Consider the following 13028-nt stretch of genomic DNA (forward strand, 5'->3'; position numbering starts at 1 on the left):
TGATACCATCAATGGGTTTGCGTTTGTACTCGTAGACGCAGCATCTCGGCGGCCCCCGACAATGGCAGGCTTTGATGCCACGCCTGTGTCATGGAGAGGGGCGTGAACGGAGTGAGACCTTTTGTTTGTCTGGGTGGAGGCGGGGTCGGCTGTTGCAAAAAATAACCCCAACAATCATTTTACTATTTTTTTTCTTATTGAAAGTCATCATATTATAAGCAAAACAACAAATAAAGTTGTTATTTTGGGAAAATGAGCTAGCAAAAAATGCTATGTTTTAGGAGAATAAAGTCCAAATATAATGGGAATAACCTCATAATTCATTCATTCATTTTCTACCGCTTTTTCCTCACGAGGGTCGCGGGGGGTGCTGGAGCCTATCCCAGCTGTCTTCGGGCGAGAGGCGGGGTACACCCTGGACTGGTCGCCAGCCAATCATAGGGCACATATAGACAAACAACCATTCACACTCACATTCATACCTATGGACAATTTGGAGTCGCTAATTAACCTAGCATGTTTTTTGGAATGTGGGAGGAAACCGGAGTACCCGGAGAAAACCCACGCATGCACGGGGAGAACAGATGGCCGAGGGTGGAATCGAACTCAGGTCTCAATTTTTGCAGCCCCATACAGGAAAAACATTGTATTCAATATTATGCGATATAATTGTAATTGTTATATTAATATTATTGTGCTATTATGAGGGGCAAGCAAAACAACAAAGTTGTTTCAGAGAATGTTACTATAGAATATAATATAAAGATATAATAAATAAATAAATATAAATTTATAGAATAAAGTCCCAATATGGGAATAATGTTATTGAAACTTGTGAGAAGAAATTGTATTGTTTTTCTTTTCAAGCATAAAAAAATACAGCATGTTTTTATTTTAGCATCGACCTTGGGTTGTGACAATGAAGGAGAGTGATTGGCGGGGGGGACGGAGGGGCGGGTGTGACCTATTTTTTCTTGAATGAAGGTCAGCGTGTGCACGTTCCTCGGTGTGTTGGTGATCTGGGCTAATAGTCTAAATCTTGTGGCAAGGAGGTTAGCAGCCGAGCTAAGCCTCATGAGTCAACATGCAGGCCGGAGGAGGAAAAAAATGGTGTTAGAGTTCAAATTCCCAAAATTACCCTCAGTCAGATCCGGCTTCAAGTGGGCCACGCCAGAGAAGGAACAGCCCAGATTCCCCAAACGGGACAAAAATAGGATAAGCCCATGCAGCTTTCCCAAACGTGACGTTCAATAACTCAGCAGGTCAGCGTACGTCTACACTTGTGTTTACATTCAAAAACAGAATAAGAAGACGTAGCAAGAGGCATCAGGGTTGGCCTTTCAGCAACTCTCTGGTTAGATTTAGGAATCAATTTTCATTTTCACTTTTGTGAAAGCCCATTTTTAGGAGCTACCACTTGACTTTTTTTTGTTCCGTAATGCTCGGGATCTTCGCAAAAATGTAGAATGACGGTCTCACCGCATCTAACCACAGCAGCCATTTTCTGATGGATTCTTGTCAAATTTCCTCTCATAATTTTGACATTCTTGTAACGCAACATTTTCTGCAAAATAATGCTCCAAAAATTACAACTTTGTTTTGCTTTTAAATGTTTTTAATAAAAATATATATTTTCTTTAGCGTTTCAACTTCATTCTACTAAAACAAGAAACCGTATTCCCTCATATTACACATTTAAAACACCAAGTATTGAAGTATTCTAGTAGAATGGCTAATTGGCCCCCAGCTATTTCCACTTTCTTAATAATTTGGACCATTCCCATGATATTTTGGCATTATTCTCTTAACGCAACAACATTCTCATTTTCTATGACAGAAGAAGAAGACGTAGCAGGAGGGACCAGTATAGTCTATTTAGCAACTTTGTGGCTATTTTTTTCCACTTTTTGCTCATGTGTCGATTATGTCAGCACAGCCACAAATAGATTGCAGTCGAGAAAGAAGTTGAACAATACTTCCATGAGAGACTTTCCAAATTGTAGAAGAATAAAACGTTGATGACAAAGATGAATCCATGTCTTTATTGCCAGAAGAAAGAACCTGATTGGCTAATAAATGCTCAAAATAACACAATGAAGCAGAAATAAAAACAGTGATGTTGGCAAAATGGAAAAAAAAAACGATAAGTTAATGATTCATTCTATTTACAAAAAACTATTGAAAAACCAAACAATTAAAAACTGCCATAAAAAAGGGAGTGCGACTATGTACAAAACAATAATAATAATAATTAATATGTACAACGATGGAGTGGCATCTTCATGCTGCAAGAAAACAAAAACTAAGTCAGTACAGCAGAAAGAGGCAAATTCATACACAATCATAAAATACCTGGTATACATTTATAGAACTTATGTATGCTAAATGCTCCAGTTCAAGCCTCCATTATATTATATTATATTATACTGTCAACTGCAATGCTATAGTCAGCACTCAGTGGTGGCTGTAGGCAACCTCCTTATATCATTTGGTTTTGTTGAACAATTCCACAAGATGGCAGTTGTAGTACAAGTGACAAGTACTGCAGTACCGTGGATTTTAACTTTGTTACAATATAATATTCATTTTAGCTCTGTGCTACTAAAATATTATTTGTTCCTTGTAATATTCCAACTTTGTTCTAATTGCAGAGATTGCATTTTTTTTAAACATTTTTGATGTTTTTTTTTTCAATTTTTTGTAAATGTTCTCATCATATTCTGACTTCATTCCCATAATATTCCAACTTTTCCCCAACCTAATGTTCCAAAATGACCACCTTGTGTTGTTTTTCATCCGTTTCAACTCGATGCTACTAAAAGGACGCCACTTAGTGGTTGCAATTGACATTAAAAAAAAAAACCTTCTTTAGCACTTCCTCAGGCGCCAAGAAGAATTGGAGCATTTAGTGTTTTCATCCCAACATGTAGGGCCTGTAGGGACGTTTCTCTAACATCTTCTCACCTATAAACGATTAAGAAGGTTGTTCTGAATGTCCTCGTAGACATGGTTGTAGATGTCTTCTTTGGATTTCAATCCATCCAGGTACTCTGGAAAACATCAAACACTTTTGTTAAAGAAACACACACACAGCAAATAGAGACTGAAGGTTGAGCTGGCCAACGCCATCAGTGTTCCGTGTACTTTAGACAGCGTAAGCAACTTGTGGCCAACGCCATCAGTGTTCCGTGTACTTTAGACAGCGTAAGCAACTTGTGGCCAACGCCATCAGTGTTCCGTGTATTTTACACAGCGTAAGCAACTTGTGGCCAATGCCATCAGTGTTCTGTGTACTTTACACGGCGCAAGCAACTTGTGGCCAACGCCATCAGTGTTCCGTGTACTTTACACAGCGTAAGCAACTTGTGGCCAACGCCATCAGTGTTCCGTGTACTTTACACGGCGCAAGCAACTTGTGGCCAACGCCATCAGTGTTCCGTGTACTTTACACAGCGTAAGCAACTTGTGGCCAACGCCATCAGTGTTCCGTGTACTTTACACAGCGTAAGCAACTTGTGGCCAACGCCATCAGTGTTCCGTCTACTTTACACGGCATAAGCAACTTGTGGCCAACGCCATCAGTGTTCCGTGTACTTTACACAGCGTAAACAACTCGTGGCCAACGCCATCAGTGTTATGTGTATTTTACACAGCATAAGCAACTTGTGGCCAACTCCATCAGTGTTATGTGTATTTTACACAGCATAAGCAACTTGTGGCCAACGCCATCAGTGTTCGATGTACTTTACACAGCGTAAGCAACTTGTGGCCAATGCCATCAGTGTTCGATGTACTTTACACAGCGTAAGCAACTTGTGGCCAACGCCATCAGTGTTCCGTGTACTTTACACAGCGTAAGCAACTCGTGGCCAACGCCATCAGTGTTCCATGTACTTTACACAGCATAAGCAACTTGTGGCCAACGCCATCAGTGTTCCGTGTACTTTAGACAGCATAAGCAACTTGTGGCCAATGCCATCAGTGTTCCGTGTACTTTACATGGCGTAAGCAACTTGTGGCCAACGCCATCAGTGTTCTGTCTACTTTAGACAGCATAAGCAACTTGTGGCCAACGCCATCAGTGTTTCGTCTACTTTACACAGCGCAAGCAACTTGTGGCCAATGCCATCAGTGTTCCGTGTACTTTACACGGCGCAAGCAACTTGTGGCCAACCCCATCAGTGTTCCATGTACTTTACACAGCGTAAGCAACTTGTGGCCAACGCCATCAGTGTTTCGTCTACTTTACACAGCGCAAGCAACTTGTGGCCAACGCCATCAGTGTTCTGTGTACTTTACACAGCATAAGCAACTTGTGGCCAACGCCATCAGTGTTCCGTGTACTTTAGACAGCATAAGCAACTTGTGGCCAATGCCATCAGTGTTCCGTGTACTTTACATGGCGTAAGCAACTTGTGGCCAACGCCATCAGTGTTCTGTCTACTTTAGACAGCATAAGCAACTTGTGGCCAACGCCATCAGTGTTTCGTCTACTTTACACAGCGCAAGCAACTTGTGGCCAACGCCATCAGTGTTCTGTGTACTTTACACAGCATAAGCAACTTGTGGCCAACGCCATCAGTGTTCCGTGTATTTTACACAGCGCAAGCAACTTGTGGCCAACGCCATCAGTGTTCCGTGTATTTTACACAGCGCAAGCAACTTGTGGCCAACGCCATCAGTGTTCCGTGTACTTTAGACAGCGTAAGCAACTTGTGGCCAACGCCATCAGTGTTATGTGTATTTTACACAGCGTAAGCAACTTGTGGCCAATGCCATCAGTGTTCGATGTACTTTACACAGCGTAAGCAACTTGTGGTCAATGCCATCAGTGTTCGATGTACTTTACACAGCGTAAGCAACTTGTGGCCAACGCCATCAGTGTTCCGTGTACTTTACACGGCGTAAGCAACTTGTGGCCAACGCCATCAGTAGGCTGGCGCGCTACTATGTGCCATCCGGTCCATGTACAAACGGGGCAGGAGCTCAGTTCGCATTGCCAGCAGTAACATGAACGTTGGCCTCCGCCAAGGAAGCCCTTTGTCACCGATTCTGTTCACAATTTTCATGGACAGAATTTCTAGGCGCAACGAGGGACTCGAGGACATCTAGTCCTGGTGAGGTGTTCCGGGCATGCCCAGCCAGAAGGCCCAAGGGAAGACCTAGAACACGCTGGAGGGTTTGTGTCTCACAGCTGGCCTGGGAATGCCTTGGTGTCTACCCGCTGGAGCTGGAGGAGGTGGCCGGGACTGGGAAGTCTGGGCTTCCCTACTGAGACTGCTGCCCCCGCAACCAGGACCCCGATAAGCGGAGGAAAATGGATGTATGAGTACAGTAGGATATTACAGTACTAGAAGCCGAGTTGCAAACAAGTCATACTACACCCCCTGCTGTGTAGTGTAGTTGTGTGGGAAAGACCGAAAGAGGCAGACAAAGTAGTCGTGTTTACCGATACTTAAGCTGCTGTCCTCCATCTCTCTGCGGTGCTTGAGGTACATGGGCCAGACGTGGCCGTCAAACAGGCCGGGGGGGTCCGGGACGGTGTATTGTCTGTTGCTGTCAATGAAGACATGTATCACGACAGGAACACGTGAAGGTGTGTGAAGAACACAAGTTAGACCGGGGTCCGCTCACCTTCTCCTCTTCTTGCACTCCTCGTAGGGAATGGTGATGTAATAGCACTTGTCATACACGTCCAGCAGCTGCCTGTGGGGGGGGGGGCATGAGGGGTGGTGAAAATGTGTGAAATGCTTGACGTAAAGAGAAGTCCATCACGCGCTCTTTCAGAAGAATTTCTCATCTCCAACTGCTATGTACCACCCAAACTGTGTGTCGCTACGGAGGTCAGGAGAACCACAGTATAGAGCGGTAGAAGCCACCTGCTGCGACCCAGCAAGGTGCACTGCATTCGGGCACGTGCTCCAAACGGCCAGGGTGACGCCATGGAGCCCCCTCATATGATAATTATCAGATGTTGGATCTATTTTTAATGTTATCAGATATATCTGTGTGAACATCTGTGTAAACAACTGAAGGTACATTGGATAATCCATCCTTTTTCTATGATGCTTATCCTCACTAGGGTAGGGGAAAGCTGGAGCCTATCCCAACTGTCTGTGGGTGAGAGGTGGGGTACACCCTGAACTGGTGGGCAGCCAATCACAGGGCACATATAGATAACCATTTCCACCCACATTCAGACCTATGGACAATTTGGAGTGGCCAATTAACAGCATGTTTTTGGAATCTTATGTCTACTATATTGGGTGATAGGAGTGTAAAGCTGACTATAGGGGTGTTAGTTCAGGCCTAGAGAGCTCTAATGTTAAAAAGTCTATTTCGAACGTTGTAAACAGGTTTTCTGTCTTAATTTCTCTTATGTCTACTATATTGGGTGATAGGAGACTAAAACTGACTATAGGGGTGTTAGTTCAGGTCTAGAGAGCTCTAATGTTAAAAAGTCTATTTCGAATGTTGTCAACAGGTTTTCTGTCTTAATTTGTCTTATGTCTACTATATTGGGTGATAGGAGACTAAAACTGACTATAGGGGTGTTAGTTCAGGTCTAGAGAGCTCTAATGTTAAAAAAGTCTATTTCGAATGTTGTAAACAAGTTTTCTGTCTTAATTCCTCTTATCATGTCTACTATATTGGGTGATAGAAGTGTAAAGCTGACTATAGGGGTGTTAGTTCAGGTCTAGAGGGCTCTAATGTTAAAAAAGTCTATTTCGAATGTTGCAAACAAGTCTTCTGTCTTAATTTATCTTATCATGTCTACTATATTGGCTGATAGAAATGTAAAGCTGACTATAGGGGTGTTAGTTCAGGTCTAGAGAGCTCTAATGTTAAAAAAGTCTATTTCGAATGTTGTAAACAAGTTTTCTGTCTTAATTCCTCTTATCATGTCTACTATATTGGGTGATAGAAGTGTAAAGCTGACTATAGGGGTGTTAGTTCAGGTCTAGAGGGCTCTAATGTTAAAAAAGTCTATTTCGAATGTTGCAAACAAGTCTTCTGTCTTAATTTATCTTATCATGTCTACTATATTGGCTGATAGAAATGTAAAGCTGACTATAGGGGTGTTAGTTCAGGTCTAGAGGGCTCTAATTATAAAAAGTCTATTTTGAATGTTGTAAACAAGCTTTCTGTCTTAATTTCTCTGATCATGTCTACTATATTGGGTGAATGGAGTGTAAAGGCAACTATAGGGGTGTTAGTTCAGGTCTAGAGGGCTCTAACAATGTTAGAAGCATATTTAGAAGGTGATAAACAGGTTCTCTGTGCTCTATCTACCAAGATATTTCATTTATAAATAAATGTACTGTACTAGTACTATGTATGGTCGGGTCTGGAACCAAATTGGAGATAAATGAGGGATTGCTGTGCCTCCTAAAAAGGTACTTACGGGTCATTATAGAGCAGGAAGCCCTCCACAATTAGGATGTGGATCTGCTCGTCCAGGTTGGCCACATCAGGGGAAGAAGACAACGTGACACCGTGAGACCGGGCGAACTTGACAGGGTTTTCCATCCAGCCTTTGACTGTGTTGCTCATGGCCTCCATGTCCAAAGCTGTAATCACTGCGGACAACATTAGACAAGCAGAAAAACACATGTTAAAAATAAACAACAACACACCACCAAAAACGTGGACTAAGGGTAATAGTTTGCACTGTCCAAATGACTGGACTTGTTTAGACGTTTACAACATCATGGAGGGGCTGGCAGGGCTCCAGTGAGGTCTTACCATCCCATTGTTTAAAGCCGTCGTCCCCGACTTCTATCTGATCGGGTTTCTGAAATAACAGTCAGCAATAAAACACTGATGCAACCTCACGGCCTTCTGAACACTTGAAGACCCCCCACTCACACACAAAAGGCACAAAATGAAGCAAGCATGCACTAAAAAGGGATAACCGCAGTGAAAGAAGTGATTACTCTTAGACATACTGTACACTGTATGTGCAGTATATAACATTAATCGATGGATTCAGCAGTTAGATAAGCACAAGCAGTTCATATTCTTCCTTGCATGCATGGCTGTGTTCAAACAATTAGCCAAAAACACAAATTCATTCTCTGCTTGTACAAAACTCACCTTGAAGAAATCATCCTGGTGCACCACGCAGCAGTTGGGCAAAGTCTTCACCAACTTATCCGTCAAGGTGGTTTTGCCACCATTTGTCACGCTGTAAATAAAGAACAAGTCATTCTGATGTCAAATGCAGCAAATGTAATTCATACCGTATGTATCACCTATCTTAACATAGACGTGTTAAACGCTAACAAGCAGCTAACCTGGCTCATGTTTAACCTCAAAACGCACATCAACATCAAACGTTTTGTCATTAATACGGAGCCATAAATCAACTTAAGACTGCTTAAATGAGTTACATGAGTGATTTTCAGTTCTGATCGACGCCCTGTGTTTAAATCTCCCTCCATTTTCAGCTTCCGGTCTCGCGCTCACATTTCAAATGTCCCGCCCAAGACACGTACGTCTGACTGGCCAGTGGTCTTGGCGGGCTGATGACGTCATTAAATGACTCACAACCATGGAGATGCCAAGTAAGAACCGAATGATCACAGAGCGTGCCGCAAATGACACACATGCCATACTTCTCTCGCGTGAGCCACGGAACTCTCGCCGACGTTTTGGCAATATTTGTGCCATTTTCTGCAAGCTAGTTTAAAAAAAAAAAAAAAACGAGCGACGTGGTTAAAATAATGTCAGCAAACAACAAAGCGCATGGCACAATTCAGTGTCACTCACCCGCCAATTCCTATCACGTATTTCATATTCTGGCGTCTCTTCTCGTTAGTCTTGCTCAAAAAAGTCGAGTGTTCTGGCAGAGCGCGGACTTTTAAACAAATCCCAAACAGAAACCGTACAGGAGCAGGATGCCGGTAAGTTCCTCTTGCCTTCTTTCAAGTCAAGCGCGAGCCACTACCGGTTATATCCCCTCGCGACCTGTGACGTCACAGCCTACGTAGCGTTCTCGTGCTCGGGAGAATTCGTGCACTCGTGCCTCAATTTTCCAAGCACTGGGCGGCAGCCAATCGTTTGCTTCGGCGCTTGGCTCTACCAGCCAATCACAACCTTGCATTTGCATATTCCTCAGCACCTGCTTGTATCGATCATCAGCTGGATTTTTCCGCTCCAACTCCTCCAGCAGTAGTATATTATATTATATTATATTATATTATATTATATTATATTATATTATATTATATTATATTATATTATATTATATTATATTATATTATATTATATTATATTATATTATATTATATTATATTATATTATATTATATTATATTATATTATATTATATTATATTATATTATATTATATTATATTATATTATATTATATTATATGCTGTTTTAAATGTAAATAATAAAAATAATAAAATTAAAAAAAATTGGGGCTGCGAGTGGTTAGTGCACAGGCCACACAGCTAGGAGGCACGAGTTCGATACCACTCTCAGCCAGTTTGTAACCCATTCCTTTAATATTACAACTTCATGCTACTAAAATCAGTATTTTAGATCAGATAGATTTTTGATCAGTAATCAATATTATGACGAGTTTCTTGTTAGGTTACATTTTTTTCTCTTTGTTGACTTTTTCTTGTAAAGTGATTATTTTAACATTTATATCCTGGTTAAACTATATTTTGAGAATGTGCTGCACTATGGAAACCTCTGCTATGAGCCTTAGAATATTCCTCACATGCTTACATATGATTTTCTTAAGAGACAAAATTGGGCAGGTTTTCCTATCATAATCATGCAAAAAATATCATAATGAATGGGCATGCCAGCGGGAATCTTCCCACCGTTGATGAAGCACACAGGAGGCATAAAACAGATTTCTGGGGAGGGGGTACTGTTTTATTTTCTTATATTAACAAAGCAGATGCAATCATGGGTCACAACCACAACTGTGAACAATAAATGACTCGTTTTGTAGCCAACAATATTGCCCAAAATATCAAAATTCAGCATTGTGCTTTTTGTTGAAGTGACGTTCACGTTGCCAAATGTACTGGGTTTGCTTACATGACAACCTTGACAACTTTACACACAAAAGAGTCAAGCTGCAATTGTGTTGAAGGAGCGTCTACAAGGATCACATTTATAAAAAAATTATTTGTAGAATTCTTGCTGGTTCAAGGTCGGAGCATTTGGGCCGCATTGAAAAAAAATTTTGAGAAAAAAAGTGGAGCAAACCGTAACTTGGTATGTGAAGAAGTGGCTTGGGGTGCCAGGTTGTCTGTCCAACATCAGCATCTCCAGCAAAGGAGTTCTTCAACTACCAAATCACGAACCTCACTGAAGAGAACAAGTGCTCTAAAGTGAGACTACAGTTGACATTGAAGGACTCCGGAGATCAACGTCAGCCCTGAAGAACATGTCCAGTTGAGAAGAGGAAGGATTGGGCTTATAAACCAAGTTGGTGCAAAGCTTCAGCTTCACAAAGGAGGAAAATGTCAAACATGTCTTGGACCAGTCTCATACAAGGTCGTTACACCTGGAGGCACAATCAGGTCCTCAAGAGTCTGGCAGAAGCCCTTAAGAGCAGGAGGAACACCATCAACCCTTTGCTCAATTCCATCTCAAATGCTGAGAGGGGGGGTCACAGATCCCATGGTCTGTCTGGAAGTGTCACGGTCCTATCAGCGGGCCTATCATGGAACACCAATGAAGGAGTTTGGCCACCTGACGATCCTATTTGTTTTTATTCCTTTCTTCTTGCCCTTATCCAAGGGTGGCGAATGGGGGGACGACCCAATGGGCGGGGAAGTTGTTGTTCCCAGGTCGCCTTCATTTCGCCCCAACCCACCCCAAGGCTCTACTCAGGATTGGGCATGGGACACAGGCTTGATCACCCTGGACTTTTTACAAACATTGGAAAGTCTAACTACTTAGCTCACCATTTAGCTTGTTATGCTAGCGTCGGCCAGCTGTTCGGTCCCTGCAGTGATCCTGTATCCAGAGAAATGTGATGTAAACAAATAATAAGAGGAGTGTAAAAGTGACTATGGGGGTGTTATTCATGTCTACAGGGCTCTAATAATGATAAAACTTGTACTGAGAAAGCCATAAACCGGTATGAAACACTTTATATTTAGAATATGCAAATTGGAGAGGCTAACAAGTTAGCTACCTAGCCTGCTAGCTATGCTAGCGGCAGCCGTCTGTTATGTCTCTGCAGGGATCCCATAGCATGAGTAGTGTAAAAGTGACTATGGGGGTGTTATTCATGTCTACAGGTCTCTAATAATGGTAAAACTTGTACTGAGAAAGCCATAAACCGGTATGAAACACTTTATGTTTAGAATATGTCAATTGGAGAGGCTAACAAGTTAGCTAACTAGCCTGCTAGCTATGCTAGCGTCTGTTATGTCTCTGCAGGGATCCCATAGCATGAGTAGTGTAAAAGTGACTATAGGGGTGTTATTCATGTCTACAGGGCTCTAATAATGGTAAAACTTGTACTGAGAAAGCCATAAACCGGTATGAAACATTTTATGTTGACAATATGCAAATTGGAGAGGCTAACAAGTTAGCTACCTAGCCTGCTAGCTATGCTAGTGGCAGCCGTCTGTTATGTCTCTGCAGGGATCCCATAGCATGAGTAGTGTAAAAGTGACTATGGGGGTGTTATTCATGTCTACAGGTCTCTAATAATGATAAAACTTGTACTGAGAAAGCCATAAACCGGTAAGAAACACTTTATGTTTAGAATATGTCAATTGGAGAGGCTAACAAGTTAGCTACCTAGCCTGCTAGCTATGCTAGCGGCAGCCGTCTGTTATGTCTCTGCAGGGATCCCATAGCATGAGGAGTGTAAAAGTGACTATAGGGGTGTTATTCATGTCTACAGGTCTCTAATAATGATAAAACTTGTACTGAGAAAGCCATAAACCGGTATGAAACACTTTATGTTTAGAATATGCAAATTGGAGAGGCTAACAAGTTAGCTACCTAGCCTGCTAGCTATGCTAGCGTCTGTTATGTCTCTGCAGGGATCCCATAGCATGAGGAGTGTAAAAGTGACTATAGGGGTGTTATTCATGTCTACAGGTCTCTAATAATGGTAAAACTTGTACTGAGAAAGCCATAAACCGGTATGAAACACTTTATGTTTAGAATGTGTAAATGTAACAAGTTAGCTACCTAGCCTGCTAGCTATGCTAGCGGCAGCCGTCTGTTATGTCTCTGCAGGGATCCCATAGCATGAGTAGTGTAAAAGTGACTATGGGGGTGTTATTCATGTCTACGGGTCTCTAATAATGGTAAAACTTGTACTGAGAAAGCCATAAACCGGTATGAAACACTTTATGTTTAGAATGTGTAAATATAACAAGTTAGCTACCTAGCCTGCTAGCTATGCTAGCGGCCGCCATCTGTTATGTCTCTGCAGGGATCCCATAGCATGAGTAGTGTAAAAGTGACTATAGGGGTGTTATTCATGTCTACGGGTCTCTAATAATGGTAAAACTTGTACTGAGAAAGCCATAAACCGGTATGAAACACTTTATGTTTAGAATGTGTAAATGTAACAAGTTAGCTACCTAGCCTGCTAGCTATGCTAGCGGCAGCCGTCTGTTATGTCTCTGCAGGGATCCCATAGCATGAGTAGTGTAAAAGTGACTATGGGGGTGTTAATCATGTCTACAGGGCTCTAATAACGCTAAAAACCCATATTTCCAAAGCCTTAAACAGGTTTGAAACTCTTTCTTAAGGTTAAAATAAGTACATTGGAGAGCCTAGCTTGTTAGCTTGCGAGCGCTTTGTGCCTTTATGGGTAATTGGGTAATTTGCATTATGTTTACAAGTACATATAAACTCGATGATTAGTTTGTTCATGTAAAATCCATGTCCATCTTATTCATGTCACATTGGCTATCTTTTTTTTTTAATGAAAATAAGGTCATTTAAATATTTTATTTCTTATATTTTATTGCTTTGGAGTGGGATGGAGTGCTCAGTGAGAACAAAAACTGCAACTCAACAAGTGC

The 13028-nt window shown here is 41.8% G+C and overlaps 1 protein-coding gene across 2 annotated transcripts; it reads right to left on the minus strand.

Annotated features, from left to right (window-relative positions):
• Positions 1–2018: 2018 nt before the first annotated feature.
• Positions 2019–8978, minus strand: mibp (muscle-specific beta 1 integrin binding protein). Of its 2 annotated transcripts, XM_058073108.2 has the most exons (8): positions 8773–8978; positions 8098–8188; positions 7747–7795; positions 7406–7580; positions 5635–5706; positions 5450–5556; positions 2965–3050; positions 2019–2285 (listed from the first exon to the last, which is right to left on the minus strand). In XM_058073108.2, exons 1-7 carry the CDS (start codon positions 8796–8798, stop codon positions 2965–2967), a joined length of 606 nt encoding a protein of 201 aa, XP_057929091.1. In that variant the 5' UTR covers positions 8799–8978; the 3' UTR covers positions 2019–2285. The 2 variants fall into 2 exon arrangements, with proteins under 2 accessions (XP_057929091.1, XP_057929093.1); XM_058073110.2 differs by lacking the exon at positions 7747–7795.
• Positions 8979–13028: the final 4050 nt, after the last annotated feature.

This window comes from Doryrhamphus excisus, linkage group LG4 (genome assembly GCF_037039965.1).
Source record: "Doryrhamphus excisus strain RoL-2023G ecotype Guam linkage group LG4, RoL_Dexc_Guam_v1.1, whole genome shotgun sequence".
In the NCBI taxonomy this organism is placed as follows: Eukaryota; Metazoa; Chordata; class Actinopteri; order Syngnathiformes; family Syngnathidae; genus Doryrhamphus; species Doryrhamphus excisus.